This window comes from Sodiomyces alkalinus (assembly GCF_003711515.1).
Source record: "Sodiomyces alkalinus F11 unplaced genomic scaffold SODALscaffold_2, whole genome shotgun sequence".
NCBI lineage: Eukaryota > Fungi > Ascomycota > Sordariomycetes > Glomerellales > Plectosphaerellaceae > Sodiomyces > Sodiomyces alkalinus.
In genome coordinates this window covers 1724360-1740541 of record NW_021167080.1, presented here as the reverse complement: position 1 = coordinate 1740541, position 16182 = coordinate 1724360, and the positions used below count along the sequence as shown (strand labels likewise).

The window sequence follows — 16182 nt, the reverse complement described above, 5'->3', positions numbered from 1 at the left end:
CGTTATAAACGCCCGACAATCCCTTCCAGCAAGACATCTGAACTTCTATTCCTATACCATTTTGGTTTATTTTCTTCATTCTACATTCAAGGCGAATCTCGTATATCGTGTGTTCAGTTCAGTCATCATGGCGGTCCGAGCACAATTTGAGAACTCGAATGAGTACGTCTAGGCAGAACCCCGCCAACCCCGCCATCGAAGAGTTCCTCTCGATACAATTTCCAAATCTGCCATTCTTGTGCGCTGACCACAGCGCTCGTCCCTCTTTTGTTTTTTTTTGCACTGTAGGGTCGGTGTCTTTGCGACACTCACAAATTCTTATGCCCTCACTGCTATCGGAGCCAGCGAGAACTTTTACAGGTACGCCGCCGTCTTGCTCGTCACCTTCCCGCTTGCTGCGAGATGCAACGGGCGACACAGAAAGAAGAAGAAAAAGAAAAAGAAGAAAAAGGAAGGAAGGAATAAGAAATCATTCCAGCTGACAAAACACCCCTTCTCTGTTACAGTGTGTTCGAGGCTGAACTACAAGATGTGATTCCCATCTGCCGGACAACCATCGCAGGCACGAGAATCATCGGGCGTCTCACAGCAGGGTATGGTTCCCTTTCTTGAAAATCGGACGGTGGTATCGCGACTGACATTGTGGGACGTGGCCCGCGCGACGGAGCAGCAACCGAAAAGGCCTTCTCGTACCGACGACTACAACCGACCAGGAGCTGCAACACCTTCGCAACAGTCTACCGGACGAGGTCCGGATACAGCGGATAGAGGAAAGGCTCTCGGCGCTCGGCAACGTCATCGTCAGCAACGACCACATCGCGCTGATCCACCCAGACCTGGAGCGCGAGACGGAGGAGATCATCGCCGACGTGCTGGGCGTCGAGGTGTTCCGGCAGACCATCGCCGACAACGTGCTGGTGGGGTCGTACATGTCGCTGTCCAACCAGGGCGGCCTCGTGCACCCCAAGACGTCGATACAGGACCAGGACGAGCTGAGCAGCCTGCTGCAGGTGCCCCTCGTCGCCGGCAGCGTCAACCGCGGCAGCAATGTCGTCGGCGCCGGCATGGTCGTCAATGATTGGATGGCCGTCACCGGCCTCGACACCACGGCCACCGAACTGAGCGTTATCGAGAGCGTCTTCCGCCTAGGCGAGGGCACGGGTCCCAGCAATATCAACACTACGATGAAGGATACCATGGTGGAATCCTTTTACTGAAGCGTCTCATCATCATTATCTTTTTTTTTTCTTTTCTTTCTTTTCCTCTTTTCTCTTTTCCTCACTTCCTTCATCCCGCTGCGAGAGCGAGAGAAGAGAGGAAGAATAAAAGAGAAGGAATGGGCCAAATTAGTGCAATGTGTGGATTGGGAAGAGGAAGTGAGGAGCGGCAGATATGGCGTGCGAATCACCCTCGATATAGCGGGTTGATATGGCGCGGGGGGTACCATATTATCTGAGTAGGGGGCCTATATGGACTTCTTTCAGATGAGGACCGACCTTAAGGTATGTGACTTGGATGAGACGACGACAGAAGTCACTGCGTCCATGGTATTGTTATAGCTTTCCCCGAGATATCTAAGTTTCTCGACCTCCCAGCCCCTAACGGCTTGGCCCCTTTTTGAATGAAAAAAGAAAAGGTCACAAAGGGCCCACGACCATCGTTGCCCTCTCAATAACCCTCTCAGACCAGATGCCATAGTGCCACTTCCTCTCGTCCAAGTTCCTTTACCTGTCGCATATCATAGATCTTTGGGTTCAGCGGGACGCTAGAGGACGATACTGCCAAGTTGCCCTGTCGAAGCCGGTCCTCTCCTTCTTGAATGTATCGTTCCCCATATCCCATCTTCTTGATTGAGAGAGGAAGAGAAGCATTATATGTAAGGTAGTAAAGAACCGGTGTCACTGGTCGTAAAAAATAAATGAAAATCGGGAGCTTACTATCTTCAGTTCACGCTCTGAGCTCTGAGCATTTAACATCGTGGTTGTGTATCTTTACTCCGTAACGTGCATAGGTACCTTAGGTACCTTGATAGATTGTTCCACGAGCCACGTAGACGCACGTGACGTCAAATTTGTGAGGAATCCGGAAACTGGTCTCCGTAGCAGCGACACAGAATTACTGAGTAATAATACGTCGTCCAACCCGAGTCATTGATACCAAACATAAACTTGTGATTTACATACCAAAAAAAAAAAAGAAAGAAAGAAAAAACAACACAAAAAAAAGGGGAAATCCCCAACTCTTTGCCTTCATCCTTGAACCTTTTTCTTGCCTGTTGGAAGACAGGTTCTTCGATTCAGTTGCAGGGGAACACGCTGTTCGCTTCCGAGTCGTCCTATGGCATTCCTCAACGACCCGGAGCCCAAGCTTCTGTTTATCGACGTTACAGCCCAGTTGCCCAGTTGACTTCCTGAACTCTTCGGGCCCCAAGTTCAACCTTCTAATGGGCCGGTAGCAAATTAGACTCCTTTCAGCTTCCTGGGGTTCACCGCTTCGTTTCTAGGGTCGGACTGTACTCCGAACGCCATGCCTTGTGGTCCTCGAGGCTCGGATCAAAACAATCACTTGGTCTAATATACTCGATACGCGTCTTTCGTGGCCCGTTCTCCTCGAGTTGATCGACAACCCCTGACGGACCGGTTGAATTCCTCGGACAAGGACCACCGCCATCTGTCAATCCAATTCCCCCCTTTAGCTCCCCGCTCCAAACCCCGCTCCGTCGATCGACGTAGTGCCCTTTTGGCACCCGCCTCGGAACGTTGGCGTCGCACATCCCCCCCCTAGGCGCATGAAACACGAAACCTTAGCACATCATGCTAAACCCCTCCGATTCCAACTGCGTGGCCGACGCCCCCCTTCGGTCTGAACATGCTGTCGTTACCGTTTCCGAATCCCCACACCCTGAACTCGAAAGCTTCGAGGACAAACAAAACATCCAACCACCCGGTTCCGCCTACACAACATCTCGGACGCCATTGCGGTTACGCTCACCGGCCGACCAGGCCCAGCACCAACTGCCCCCGGCCGCAACACTGGACAACGGGGCTTCGCGCCCCATGTCATTCGGGGACAGCTCCCTTCATCCCGTCCCGACCTCCCTCCAACGACACTTCCATCACCAGCGCAACCAATCGAGCTCGGAGCTGCGCCCGTCTGCGACCTTCTCTTCCCCATCCACTGGCCATAGGAGACTCCGACCACATTCTGTCGATATGCCCTTTACCGGAGACAACAGGACTGCGCATACCCTTGAATCGGCGTCGCGAGGTATGCTGGCTGGGTGGCTTCCTGGGTCGCCGTCCTCGACCGACGCCGAGGTCTCCATCCCACTATCAAGAAGCTCGACAGTTTCACCGTCGACCTTTAGCCGGATTGGCAGAACCCCCAACGCTTCCCGACAATCACAAAACAGCAAGAACGCCCCCTCTCCGAGCACATCACGCTTCGCCTTCCTGTCCTCCCTGTCTTCCCTCACCAAATCGACCCCAGCACCGGCCGAGTATGACGAGCAAAGTGACCAAGACGGACTACTCAGTCTGAACATCCAGGAAGCGCTCTTCCCAGACGTCTCGTCGCCCACAGGGCCTCGCGATGCTTTCTCCCCTGCCGCGTTCAAGAATTTAGAGGCGGCCGCCACTGCTCTCCTGACCAAGTTCCAGACCGTCTACCGTCAGCAGAGCACAACTCTGAAGGTGTTCCGCTCCGAACGCGAAGCCCAGGCCGACGAGATCGAAGAGATGGAGATGAGGACAAGACATCTAAAACTTCAGCTGGAGAACATGGCGCGCCAGGCTCTGGATCAGGAACAAGAGATGAAAGCCCTCCGCGCGGCCTTGGAGAAGGAGAAGATGGCCGGCCGCGAAGTCGTCCCGCCCGTCACCTCCGACGGCTCCACCATCGTTTCGGAGGACCTGGGCGCCGAAGACGACCAGGACGGCCAGAGGTGGAGCAAGACCAGCAGCAGCAGCCTTGACGACACGGATGAGGAAAGCATCTGCGACTCCCCGAGCGTGTTCTCTAGGTCAAGGAGCCCTGCGAATCCCATAGCCTCGGGAGGTGGGCTGGAGGCTGGTGCGGCAGCCACGGCAGCGGCGGGAATGTCCGCTGATCCGGCCACGCAGAGGCAGCGAAACTCAAGAGGAGGAACCACATCAAAGTCCCAGCTGCGCGCCGTGCCGCCGGTGCCGCAAGCGCAACCACAGGCGCAAACGCAGATCAGCGCGTTCCAGAAACTCGTGAGGGGGATTACCGGTGAAACGGAAGCCTCGGCGTGTCGCAACTGTGAGGGCCTCAGCGAGCGGGCCGCTTGGGACACTGTCAGTTTGCTACGTGAGGAGAACAGGACGCTCAAGACTAGAGTTGCCGAGCTGGAATCGTGCGTGGAAGGTGCATTGGATGTGGTGAATGGCCTCCGGCTTGAATGAGCTGTTTTTTTTTTTTCTTTTTTTTTTTTGTCTTTGGGGCGTATATCCCATTTCGCTTTCCGATCTTCTGTCGGATGGCATTAGAGGATGCACGGCTCGGCGCCACACCTGATATCTGGGATTATAACACGTCATGAACATAGATTGCGACGACAATGATGATAAGAACAAACTTCAGTCTTCAGAATGAAGCTGGCTTCTGGATTCAGGTGTCAGGGTGGGGCTCGGCGTCTGGATGGGTTTGGCACAGTTGGGGTTTGAGACTTCAATGACTATCGATAGGCGGCCACTGGACTGGACTGGACTGGCCAATACTTAGATGTAACTGGATAAAATAGCAATATCTGGTCATATTTGACGCATCATGCTTTCTTCGGCCATTTGGATTCGTGTTCGGCACACATGAAATGATCCGCCAAGTGCTTTCCACTGGATTGTTGAGGATTGTGGATGCGGGCTATGGCTCGTTGCGTCCACCCTTCTCGCCCTCATACAAAACACCGATTTGTCTTCTCATCCCATGCTCGCATTTCACTGACTGTGTCCTGGTCTGGTGTCCATCCAGGCGGCGGATGAGGCGTGCCAATGTTCATGACAAAAGAAAACGTTTCGATTCTTTCTCCCGGAGACGACTCCTTTTTGGTCTCTCTAGCGGGTATATGTACAGCCAAGCCAATCGTGCCGATTCCCATTTCTATGCCCCTCCATATTCCCCTCCCTCGCCCCATACACAACATCGTCGGGTTTTCTTAGTGGTGATCCTTGCCATGGCTGTCTCCGTGATGGCTGTCGTTAAGGAAGAGGTGCTCGTAAGCGCAGTATCCGGCGAAAGCCACGGTGGCAATGCCCAGGCCGGGGAAAGCCCTCTTGAAGCGGTTCCAGCGGGTGAAGCGGCCGGTATATCGCCATGCCTCTCTGTGGTGCGGGGGAAACCAAGTCGGCCAATGTCAGTTTGGAAAACATGTACACGAGATGAACATGAAAGCCAGCGGGGCGGGATCCCCAACTCACGCTCTCTCCCAAGGGTCGTAACGGGGTTGGCCAGTCGCTGCCTGCAGGGCGCGCATATCGAAACCGGTGATGTTGGGCCTTTCGCCCTTGGCGGCGAGACGTAGCCTGGAGGACCGAGGGAGTCAGTCAGTATTCATTCTCATCATTTTCCATAGTCGGATGCTTCAATTGAGCTTTGTACCTGGTTGGTTGCATCTTGAAGTTGTGATGATTGCTCAATGCCGGCCAGCGTTCGTCCAGGTGGAAAGGGTCGTTTCCAAAGTCGTCCTGTTCGAACAAGCCGCTCGGGAGTATCATTCGTCCGTAGCCGTGGTATCCGTAAAGCACCCCAGCCTTGGGAAGATAGTGATGACTAAGCCAACCATATACCTCTTGCCTCTGAAAACGGGTAGGTATGATGATACATCGATACTGTAGCGGTGTGGATCGCGTAAGGTTTTATTGGGTCAGTCCTCACGCTCGGACCATCTGGGCCGCCACTTGTTGCGTGGGTGGGAGCAGCAGCCCAGTCAAGGATCCCAAGATCTCAACTTGCAACCACCACGAAGCACAAGTCACGTTTTCCTTCATCGCTCACCTTTCGTCGCCAATAGCGAAATTCCCGACTCCGACTCCCAACTATCGTACAACCAAACCTTCCTCAACCAAACAATTTCCCTAGAAACTGTGAGCCGTAAAAATAGACGACTTAACCGTCCGATCTCAATTAATTTTGACCCTACAGTTGTGTCCGCTGCCATATTCCTACGACAAACTACTCTAATCCCCCCTTCCCTTCGAGGCCGGCATCGCACCCGATCCACACCCGTCATCCAACTTCCCGCCTTTCCAAAGGGTCGACCGGGAACAAAGGAAACATATACCGCCCTTTGGACCATCGCTGTCGCAAATGCAGGACAGAGGGCACTCCCACCCCCCTCTACATTCGATCCAATACCGGAACAGAGCACGTTAGAGACCTCCTAGTTCCTGTGGGTGTCGCCGCCCCCGCCGTCAACTCGAGTCTGACCTCGTTCCCTTCACCAATAACCACAACCCTCACCTACCAGACTCTCGGCGCCACCAACCTGGCATGCCGCCTCCGCTGCCTAGGTTCCCCAGTGGGCCTAATAACATACCGCCCTACCATCAACAGTTTTCCGCCCACGCCCAAGGACATGGCGCCGCCCATGGCCCCCCCTTGGGTACCAACCCTTCCTACCTCAACGCCAGTTCCCAAATCAACCCTTTCTCGGCCAACAACAATGTCCTCGGTGTCGCTGCCGGTTTGAGCGCAGCTGGGTTTGGCGTTGGCGTTGGCGTCGGTGTCGGCGTCAACGACGCGACCGGCCTAGGGAGCCATGCGGCGCGCATGGGTTTTCAGGCAGCCGGTCTCCACCAGCAACAGCAGCAACACGGCCAACCGCAACACAACTTCGCTGCCGACCACGGTGGCCCCAACATTCGGTCCGGCACGAAGGCCAGAATACGAGAGGTGTGGAAGCATAATCTTCACGAAGAAATGGCCGTGTTACGAGACCTCGTGGACAAATATCCCTACATCGCCATGGTGAGCAAAACATTCCCATATACATACAACAGCTGGGGGGATTGGGGCGCCGTCCTGGCTGAGGTGTTCTCCCTGTTAACTTGTGCCCCGAAAACGTATTAGGACACCGAATTTCCAGGTATCGTCTCGCGGCCGATGGGCGGGTTCAGAGGGAAGAGCGATTATCACTACCAATGCCTACGGACCAACGTCGACATGCTCAAGGTCATCCAGATTGGACTAGCGCTGTTCAACGAGGATGGCGAGACTCCTCCCGCAAGACCAAATTCCGGCGACGGCGCAGATATCGGCATGGCGGGACGGCGCATGACCCAACCAGGACCGTTCCCTTACGCGTGGCAGTTCAACTTCAAGTTCTCCCTCAAGGACGACATGTATAACGAGAAGTCGGTCGAGTCGCTCCAGACGGCCGGCATCGACTTCAACCTCCTAGAACGTGACGGTATTGACCCTCATGAATTCGCGAGCTTATTGATCCCTTCGGGCTTGGTCTGCTTCGAGAACGTTCGGTGGATTTCCTTCCACGGCGGCTACGACTTTGGCTATCTTACCAAGCTCCTCTTCTGCCAGCCGCTCCCGAGTGACGAGGTCGACTTCGATAGGATCATGAAGCTCTACTTCCCCTCGACCTACGACGTCAAGCATCTCATGAAGCACGCCATCAAGCTCCACAACTCGGGACTGCTGACACCCAACGACCCCACCACGGCCGAGATCCTGCAAAAATTCGAGCTCAAGTCCGGCCTGGAAAACATCGCGGAGACCTTGAAGGTCAAGCGCGTCGGGGCCGCTCACCAGGCCGGCTCCGACTCCCTCATCACCGGCAAGGTGTTTTTCCAGATGCGCGAGCGCATCTTCAACGGCGAAATTGCCGAGGACCACCTCGGCAGGGTCTGGGGCCTAGGCGTCCCCGACGGCGGCTTGCTCGTGGGCCACATGCTGTCCAACCAGCAGCAGCAACAGGCAGGGCCCGGTGGCAATAACCCCTCCGGAAACCCGCAAGAACAGACGCCCGGCCAGGGCAACGCCAACGCGCACGGCGGCAACGGGCAAAACGGCGGCGCTCCTAGCACTCCCAACACGGTCAGCGTCGGGCTTGCGAGCACGCCGGCCCCGCAGTCCCATAACACCAACGGCTTCAACACGGGTCCCGTGACGCCCGGCGGCGGGGGTGGTGTCTTTGGAAGCTTTGCCTTTGGGGGCAGCCGCTAAAGAGCATGAGTCGGCGCGCGGGCTTCGGCGGGATTCTAAGATGATGTGTGCGCAGGGGACTTTTTTTCTTTTCTTCTTACGGAATGATGAAGTCAAGGACGGACCAAACGGGCGGCGTGTGTGTGTGTGTGTGTGTGTGTGTGTGTGTGTGTGTGTGTGTCGGCGTCTTACCGCCATCCATCCCGTTGGTTTTTACCCAGCCGCAGTCCCCAGTTGGTAAAGGCCAGGGCTACATTGGGCTTTATATGGTTAGGGAAAGGGTTAAAGGTTTTCGGTGGACGGAAGGGATATGTTGTTTTGTATGAGGAACCCCACCGACACTTGATCCGTCGCCCGATAAGATCCGACTGACCGACATGCGTTCTCATCTTGTACTGTATTGTGGAATAATTCTAGACTAGCCAGGGACTGGAACGGGGAAAGGGGTCTTCGTAGGTGAAATTTCGGCACATACGATAGTTAACTGACTGCTGTTATCTGGTCTCTACTACGTCCTAACGGTCCTTTAGCGAGAGAACCGAGTCGCATATCCATTTGAGGGCGCCGGGGGTGAGTTTTCATGTGTGTAATCGTATTTCGCATTTTTACCACCTAAGAACCAAACAGTGTAACATAGCCGTCAATCGCTGAATCCGGATACTCCAAGCCATCCAAACAAGCATCTTTTTGTCGCAAAAGAAACCCCCGCCCCCGGTGAAACCCGGAAACCCCAAAACGCCCCATCATTACCCATTTCGTTCGCCATGCCTGACCCAATGGATGGTGTGCAACGGCTGTGCATCCCATCTTGCAGGTAGTAATTATGTGCTAAAAGTATCTGAGCGGCTTAAGACAAACATAACGCCGCCAAATAGGCCAAGCAGGCCAAGGATAGTGATAACCCATAGGGACTCGCGTGAGCAGTTTTCAGGTGATGAAAACTTTCTTCAGTTCACTAGCGCGGTATACTTCGCCAGTCTTGAGATCACGGACGTACTCGGTGGGCTGCAGTCCAGACTTGACGGCGTGAGCCACCAGGCGCTCGAGTCCGAAGGCGTTGCCATTGGGAAGAAGGAGGAGGTCAGAGTCCACGTGACTCTTAGTGTGATGAGCGCAGGGTACTGAGCGAGCGAGCTCGTTCAGCTCCGTGGAACAGATCGGACAGTCCGAGGCGGGACTGGAGACTGTTGCTTGAGTAGGGACAGGGACAGGACTCCGCTGCCGCTGGAGGTGGCTTGGATCGAATGGTTCACGGTTGCCGGGGAACCGGGTCGGAGAGCCGGTGGCATCCTGCATGGATGTACTCATGCCTGTATATTCAGTACTCGCCGCGGTGTGTTGGTGGCAGGCCGGAGTCTTGAGGGCAGAGATGCCAATCGAGAGGGCTATATGAAGGAGTGGTATGGGAGGAAGTGAGAGAAGCTGGTTGTGGGTCTCGGTGAAGAGATTCGCGAGCATGTTCCAACGATCCTGGCTGTAGAGTTCTGCGTATGCGGCGTTGTCCCCGGCGGTTCTAGGCGGGTATGCGAGTAGACCGCAGACCTTGCGGAGCTCTTCTGGGTGCGTGCCTTTGTAGCTGACCAGATACTTCTTCGCATGGGCGATGGCCTCAAGTAATTTTGGCGGTGACGGTGTCCGGACGAGCTCGATATATTGTTGGAAGCGGAGCATGAATTCGAGGTTGCTCTGTTCGCCGAAGAAAGCCCTGTGTCAGTTGTACGTGCTCCGATGTAAGGGAGGGGGGAACAGAATACGGGAGACATACGTCCATCTTTCGCAGCTCCTTTTTGTTTTCCTGACACCAAGCGAGGGCCTCGGAAACACTGCGGCCCCGCAGGGAATCCCTAATCTTAATCATCTGGGCAAGAATGTGGATGTCAACCAGGTCGTCTATGCCCTTCTCATCGGTAAGAGTTCGGGCGGTCTCGATACAGCCGTGGCGAAGAAGGTAGTCGACGATGAGACGGTCGAGCCGCTTGCGGCTCCATCTCTCGTAGTTGACGTCGTCGTAGGTCTTCATGGTATAGAGTTCGCCGAGGTGGGCGATGCGGGCAGATGATTGGTGATATAGGCGGGCCTCTTCGTCGGCATGGGCGGTGAGCTTCCGTTTCACGCCTCGCATTTTGGCGATCATGGTATCGAGATTCTTGAGGACATTCTCTGGGGTGGCACGACCATTAACAGAGGCAGTCGCTGTCTCTTTGAGCAGAGACTTGATGGAGGTGCTCTCCTTCTCGATGGTGAAGTGGGCAGCACGGAAGTTGTTCCGCAGGAGCTCGTAGGGAAGACGGAGAAGTGGTTGGTCCTAGGTTAGAAGAAGAAGAAGACAAAATCAATCACTTAGCCCGACTTCTCTTCGAACGCATGGTCACGTCCGAAACCAAAGCAGAGGTAGGGAAAGACGGAAAGAGGGATGGCGTTCTTACAAGGTGAAAATGTTCCTGATGCTTGATGTTCGAATGCTCGTGGTCACCCATGGTCACTCTTGGGCAGCTGCTGCACCGATGGCAGACAACCTGAAAATGCAGTAGAGGAGGAGGCGCTTCTCGGGGCTGTTAATAACAAATAAGGTGGTTGAATGGACGTGAAGTGCGTATATATTATGATGGAGCTGGAGCTGGTGACACAAGTGTTCTTAGAATGTATTTATTACGAAGCATGTCTGGAGGAGAAGAAGCTTAAGCTATGGCCCGTACTCCGTCCTTCGTACCTTACCGTAGACATGACGAGTAAGGTAGGTAGTCATTTGGCCGCTGATGAGAGTAGGTACATATTGTGTCTGTCAGGCCTCGGGTGGGGCAACAAGATAACACTGGCTGAGGGATATGAAGTACTTCGTACCTTCCTCTTCGTGGAACCAAGCAAGAGCATTAGGTAAGGTAGCGCAGACAGACGCGCTTTTTCACGAGTTCGCGACCACTTTCTTAAGAACGTAGGCGCGGATGATCCCTGGGGTGCTCTTGTTTCCTAGTACCCCTAGCAAAACTCTCAACTCCTCTCACAAAGTTCGAGACATGGCACTCATAGAAACCAGCGCGGAAAGACCGTGGGTGTCGAGCGAACGTTCAGTGGAACGCGGGGAAGAGTACCGGAGGTATACTCTTATTACCACAGGGCGGACACAACACAGGACCTTATATCACGCCGATAGCACCAGTCAAAAGACTCGGACTTCAGTTATGAGGATAATCATGATGTGGGGAGATGCCTACACAACACCAAAACAACGGGAAAGTAACAGGCTAACCAGTTCTACTTGTACCGGAAAATGGTGGAGATGTTCGGCTGTTGTTAGGCCCGGTCAGGGGGGTAGTCTTCGGTTGAAGCATTATCCACGTCGTTACCCAGGATAGAGCAGGTCTAGGCAGTTTTGATCTATTTTCAAGAACGTTGAATCTCCGAAACAAGACTAAAAGATTCCATCCAGGGCGCAGCCATATATGCCTCCCATGGTGGCATACCTGACGAGATTATTGTAGGTGCTCCTGATAAGCTGGCCCTGGTGACGGCGCTGATCGAGGCTGACACAAAATACGGATAGGTACCTAATATTAACGAGCAAAGAAAGAAGGGGAGGGGGGACCCGCCAAAACGCTGGGGGCGATACCTACCTTAGAGCAGTGGATGACTCCTATCTGGATTCTGATTGGACCGGGGCATATACGGGAAGAACACACCACACGCAGCCCGTCAGCATCAGTTGAGGGGCCATGGGCATCCAATACTTGATTCTGATTGGGTGCCTCTAGCTTCGACCTCAAGTTCGACTCCTTTTTCTGCCTAAGGCTACCGCACTACTCTTCCCACCTCCGCCAAGGTCCATTACCTTACGTGTATCGTCGAGCCTGAGAAGACACGAAGTATCTAAGTACCTGTGGAGCCAAGACTGCGTAAAAAGTTGATCTGCCCTGATTATTTATGTCCAGTCTCACCCACTTTTGCACGTGCCTTCCTTCAAGACTTACCTCGTGACCTTGCATTTGCGACTGCCCATCCCCCCTCCCCCCCCAGTTGCCCAGCCCATTTACCTGAACCGGCTGTCGCGTCGAGCTCGAAAGATATACTTCAAGTTCCCCCTTCCACTAAAGCGACACATTAAGCTCGCGGCATCTCTCGAACGTGCAGCCTGCCTACATCTTCTTCTACTCCTTCACCTCTCCCAACATTTTTCTCCCTCCAGTGGGAAAATCGCGGCAGAACGCTAACCAATACTGGCTCCCTCTTCTAACAATTTATCCGGGCTTGCAGACGCGCCTCGCGATATCACGAGATCTTGTACACTAGTAGTTCCCGCCTTTTCTCACGTGCATCGTGATCTCCATCATCCATCGTCACGTCACGCTTTCAAGCACATGATCTGAAAGGTATGTTGGTTTCCTGGTTTATCACATCCCAGTCTTGGGTCGCCTTTTCGGACCCTGCACCTATCGTCATCGGATCGTCCGGTTTTCTCTCTTTTTCTTCTTTTCTTTCCCCCGAGTATCCTGACATCCGACAATGCATCGCTCAATTACTTCAATTCCCTCCGGTCAAGCGACCTGAGCTTGGGCATCCATCGAGCTCTTCGTATCACCGCATCCATCATCATGCATCTTTATCCAGGTCGTCCCATCGTCGCGTCAATCGTCGCAAAGGTTACTGCAATGACGGACGACTAGCCTGGCTACCAGTATCCTGTTTTCCTTTCCCCTCTCAAAAGTTCATTTGAACCTGGTCAAAAGAGCCCATTTGCTACCACGCGACAGCCAAAGGACAAGTGCCTGGCTGCTGGGGCTTGCGAAGCCCGGGCCATCGACAACTTGATTGCTTGCTTGTGACTCCTCTGCTCCGTGCGGCTTTGGCGTCATTGACTACACGAGACCAGCACAGCAACACGTTCCTCTGAGTGTAGCATGCTACACATTTATCGTAGAGCATAGCATCGAGCTTCTCACACGGTTGCACTCACTCCCTCCTAACATGCTACTAACCTGGTTAATAGAGATACCTGGACGTTTAACCTCCCCTCCTTTCCTAAGCTCGCTTCTTCAAGCATAATTCCTCTCATCGAGACACGATCCTAGCCACTAGCCATGGCCGACGACCATCCCGATCTCTCAGCCCTCGCGCAAGCCTCAGGGGCTCCCGAAGTGCCCGGCTCCCCAGGCCTCAAGCGGAAGCGGTCCATATCGGAGCAGGAAAGTCCCGGGCGGGCCAAGAAGAATGCCGCTCCCCCCGCCGTCATGTCCGCCTCGGACGTCGATACCACCGCCTTTATCGAGAACGCCGTCGAGGCCGCAAATGCAGCTGCCGCGAATGGAGTCAACGTTGCCGACCTCAACGCTCTCCAGCAAGCCACAGCTGCTGAGCACTCCGAGGCCGCAGATCCAGCCAACGCCTCCAGCACCGCGGCCGCGGCCCTGGGATCAATGTACCCCAGCATTCACATCCCTCCCAGCACGGAAGAGCAGTTCGCCGCGCAAACCGCCAACGAGGGCAACCACCCCCAAGACACGTTCCAGCCGAATGTGACTCAGCCAGATGGTATCATGGATGCGCCTGCCATGGCGGACAGTCCGCCCGGCCCTGGCACCAACGGATTACAGCCTCACCAGTCTCATCAACCGCACCAGACCCACCAGGCCTACCAGCCCCCCCATCAGGCTCATCAGGTCCATTCACCTCATCAAGGTCATCAGGCCCATACGCCGCATCAAGCGCACCAACCTCTCGCAACTCATCAAACGCTCCCGGCACACCAGGCCCACCAACCACAACAACAGCCCCCGCCCCCTCAGCAGCAGCCCACTCAGCATCGGTATTCCACTGGTTCCGCGGGCTCTCAGCCTAAGCCCAAGCCGGACGTTGGTTCGGAGGAGTGGCACAAGATGCGCAAGGATAATCACAAGGAAGGTGAGGCAGCAACCCGTTCTGAGCAAGAACTGGTGATGGATCGAGAGAGCCACGTGCTAACTCAAAGACTCTAGTCGAGCGCCGACGTCGCGAGACGATCAACGAAGGTATTAACGAACTGGCCAAGATTGTCCCGAACTGCGAAAAGAACAAGGGCTCCATTCTCCAGCGTGCTGTCACCTTCATCAACCAGCTGAAGGAGAACGAGGCGCAAAACCTGGAGAAGTGGACTCTGGAGAAACTATTGACTGAGCAAGCCATTGCCGAGCTGAGTGCTTCCAATGACAAGCTGAAGCAAGAATGCGAGCGTCTTTACAAGGAGCTGGAAACTTGGAAACGGATTGCCCAAAACGCAGGTCTCTCTCTGCCGCAGCAAAACAAAGATGAGCCTGCCTCTTCGACCTAAAAAGGGTCCCTTCCCAAGAGTCTCAGCGTCCTTAGCTTCTAGACGTTCAATCCTCCCGCCAGAAACGCCATGTTTGCTCAAGGCCAAGGACACTTTAGGGGCTGTCGTCTCATCTCATGCTTCGACTCGGTCCCAGACTGAGATCTAACCGGAACCCAGCGTGTCTGCATTCGACCCAGGCCTCCTACACTCAGGTTCAGCAAAGTTTGCAAGTTCAGTCTAATTTGCGCCTTCTTATCTTACTCCCCTTCTTGGCAAAACCCGGCCTTTCGCAGATTAAGATGCTCACTTCACGGCGCGTATCGCTCCGAGGCGCCACCGCAGGGCGAGGTGAAAGGGCTAGCTGTGCACTCTCTTCTGGCCAACCGGCGCAACCCATGTACGGCCACGGTATATGGGTAGAGCCACGCAATTACCCAATCGCTGAGTTCCGCTCAGAAACCCAAAGGAAAAAACGCTTCAAACGGCCTACGCTGTGGTCCTCCTGGCGGCTCACCTCGGGAACCCTCCTTAACGCGGAACGACACACGGCAATGGGGAGCGGTCTGGCGACGACACCGCTGACTAGACCACGAGACATCACGCCGCACCAAAAGGGACGGCAAAAGAAGAAGCTCTTCAAGTCTCTCACCCCCGATGCGAAGGTGGTCACAGATCTTCAAGGGCCAACTGGCCAAATTTTTTATTTTTTTTTTATTTTTTTTCGGTTGCACAAGATGACTTTGGGACTGTGGCCGTCCCAAATCAAATCTCACGCGGGCGTTCGCATTCAATGGACATGTCTCCCAGCGGTGACGTGATCAGGTCAGCGATATGCCGTCTTTCCCTTTCTTATCTTAGTGTCTTGTTTGCATGTTTTCAGGTCTGGTGTTACTGGCGTTGGGAGCGGGGGCGTTCAATTATTCGAGCCACAGTGCACGAGGTTGAAGGTTGTAATCCGGTGGTCATTTGTCCTCGAGTGCGAGAGAATTATCGAGGAGATGCATCCAATATGGCCGGCTTCGGCGTGCAGAGATGGCTCCATGTATTGATGTAAGAGTGTACACATCCCCTTGTGCTTGGGAAATCTTTTTTTTTTTTTTTTGCTCGAGTGGGGGGGGGTGCACAGGGCAGTGTTGTCTGGTCCTTTTCCATAGAATGGGAGGTCGCCTCAAGAACCTGCGTCGTATGGGCCGGCGCTTAATGCACCTTTCAGTTAATATATCATCTATCCAGGTGCTCCTCGATCGACTTGAAGGTTGGTCTACAACCATCTTGTTCACGGATCGTAGGACATGGAACTGTGATGATGTTGGACAAATGAACATATTGGCAACAGGAGAATAATATGGGAGAAGTAAGGTAGGCAGGCCTCGGGGCTGGTTGGCGGTACGTGGGAGCATCAACTTTCAGGTCTCGGATTGAAGCTGTAGCCTTGTCACTCACTGTCTCATTTTTCACCACCCGTAAACCCTCGAAGTATTCGCACTTACTTCGTATTACCATGTTTGTTGGCTTCACGCCCCTGGACGTATCACGTACACTGAATCCTACTTCCCCTTTTGAGCTTCTTCCGCGTAACATGTGCGTCAATGTGTGCGTAGGCTCGCCTGCATCAGGCCGCTCGCTCATTTTCTATTCGAGCGGGCTCCTCCCCATTTCAGCTCCTCCCGTTCGAGGGCCCGGCGATAGAGGTAGGACAAGGTGCCGCTGTGTACTTTTGATGACAC

The 16182-nt window shown here is 54.2% G+C and overlaps 7 protein-coding genes across 7 annotated transcripts; 5 read left to right on the top strand and 2 right to left on the bottom strand.

Moving 5' to 3' along the window:
• Positions 1-127: 127 nt before the first annotated feature.
• Positions 128-1217, top strand: SODALDRAFT_271466 (eukaryotic translation initiation factor 6; the record flags this gene model as incomplete). The annotated part of the gene is made up of 4 exons (XM_028607775.1): positions 128-162; positions 289-360; positions 507-593; positions 671-1217. The coding sequence occupies 4 exons, from the start codon at positions 128-130 to the stop codon at positions 1215-1217; spliced, it is 741 nt and encodes a 246-aa protein (XP_028468168.1).
• Positions 1218-2813: 1596 nt separating this feature from the next.
• SODALDRAFT_321729 (hypothetical protein) lies at positions 2814-4424 on the top strand (the record flags this gene model as incomplete). The annotated part of the gene is made up of 1 exon (XM_028609647.1): positions 2814-4424. One exon carries the CDS (start codon positions 2814-2816, stop codon positions 4422-4424), a length of 1611 nt encoding a protein of 536 aa, XP_028468167.1.
• Positions 4425-4675: 251 nt separating this feature from the next.
• Positions 4676-5640, bottom strand: SODALDRAFT_330074 (hypothetical protein). The gene is made up of 3 exons (XM_028611117.1): positions 5617-5640; positions 5436-5540; positions 4676-5339 (listed from the first exon to the last, which is right to left on the bottom strand). Exons 1-3 carry the CDS (start codon positions 5628-5630, stop codon positions 5174-5176), a joined length of 285 nt encoding a protein of 94 aa, XP_028468166.1. The 5' UTR covers positions 5631-5640; the 3' UTR covers positions 4676-5173.
• Positions 5641-6353: 713 nt separating this feature from the next.
• Positions 6354-8280, top strand: SODALDRAFT_94702 (CAF1-domain-containing protein). The gene is made up of 2 exons (XM_028615807.1): positions 6354-6984; positions 7087-8280. Exons 1-2 carry the CDS (start codon positions 6508-6510, stop codon positions 8194-8196), a joined length of 1587 nt encoding a protein of 528 aa, XP_028468165.1. The 5' UTR covers positions 6354-6507; the 3' UTR covers positions 8197-8280.
• A 360-nt stretch (positions 8281-8640) lies between these two features.
• On the bottom strand, positions 8641-10878 carry SODALDRAFT_330073 (hypothetical protein). Its single transcript, XM_028611116.1, has 3 exons — positions 10602-10878; positions 9941-10480; positions 8641-9861 (listed from the first exon to the last, which is right to left on the bottom strand). Exons 1-3 carry the CDS (start codon positions 10650-10652, stop codon positions 9103-9105), a joined length of 1350 nt encoding a protein of 449 aa, XP_028468164.1. The 5' UTR covers positions 10653-10878; the 3' UTR covers positions 8641-9102.
• A 2187-nt stretch (positions 10879-13065) lies between these two features.
• SODALDRAFT_94651 (hypothetical protein) lies at positions 13066-14679 on the top strand. Its single transcript, XM_028615805.1, has 2 exons — positions 13066-14067; positions 14142-14679. Exons 1-2 carry the CDS (start codon positions 13248-13250, stop codon positions 14471-14473), a joined length of 1152 nt encoding a protein of 383 aa, XP_028468163.1. The 5' UTR covers positions 13066-13247; the 3' UTR covers positions 14474-14679.
• SODALDRAFT_94660 (hypothetical protein) lies at positions 14366-15345 on the top strand. Its single transcript, XM_028615806.1, has one exon. The coding sequence runs from the start codon at positions 14590-14592 to the stop codon at positions 15271-15273; it is 684 nt and encodes a 227-aa protein (XP_028468162.1). The 5' UTR covers positions 14366-14589; the 3' UTR covers positions 15274-15345.
• The last annotated feature ends 837 nt before the right edge of the window (positions 15346-16182 follow it).

Bases quoted from the DNA above. Each gene is read 5' to 3' on its own strand.
- SODALDRAFT_330074 (XM_028611117.1), bottom strand. The intron at 5,340-5,435 runs GTGAGTTGGGGA...CCCGCACCACAG, and splicing joins TACGACCCTTGGGAGAGAGC to AGAGGCATGGCGATATACCG.
- SODALDRAFT_94702 (XM_028615807.1), top strand. From the start codon at position 6,508: ATGCCGCCTCCGCTGCCTAGGTTCCCCAGTGGGCCTAATAACATACCG. The intron at 6,985-7,086 runs GTGAGCAAAACA...AAAACGTATTAG, and splicing joins AATATCCCTACATCGCCATG to GACACCGAATTTCCAGGTAT.
- SODALDRAFT_330073 (XM_028611116.1), bottom strand. From the start codon at position 10,652: ATGGGTGACCACGAGCATTCGAACATCAAGCATCAGGAACATTTTCAC. The intron at 10,481-10,601 runs GTAAGAACGCCA...CTTCTAACCTAG, and splicing joins ATCAGGAACATTTTCACCTT to GACCAACCACTTCTCCGTCT. The intron at 9,862-9,940 runs GTATGTCTCCCG...TTCGGCGAACAG, and splicing joins AGGAGCTGCGAAAGATGGAC to AGCAACCTCGAATTCATGCT.
- SODALDRAFT_94651 (XM_028615805.1), top strand. From the start codon at position 13,248: ATGGCCGACGACCATCCCGATCTCTCAGCCCTCGCGCAAGCCTCAGGG. The intron at 14,068-14,141 runs GTGAGGCAGCAA...CAAAGACTCTAG, and splicing joins CAAGGATAATCACAAGGAAG to TCGAGCGCCGACGTCGCGAG.
- SODALDRAFT_94660 (XM_028615806.1), top strand. From the start codon at position 14,590: ATGCTTCGACTCGGTCCCAGACTGAGATCTAACCGGAACCCAGCGTGT.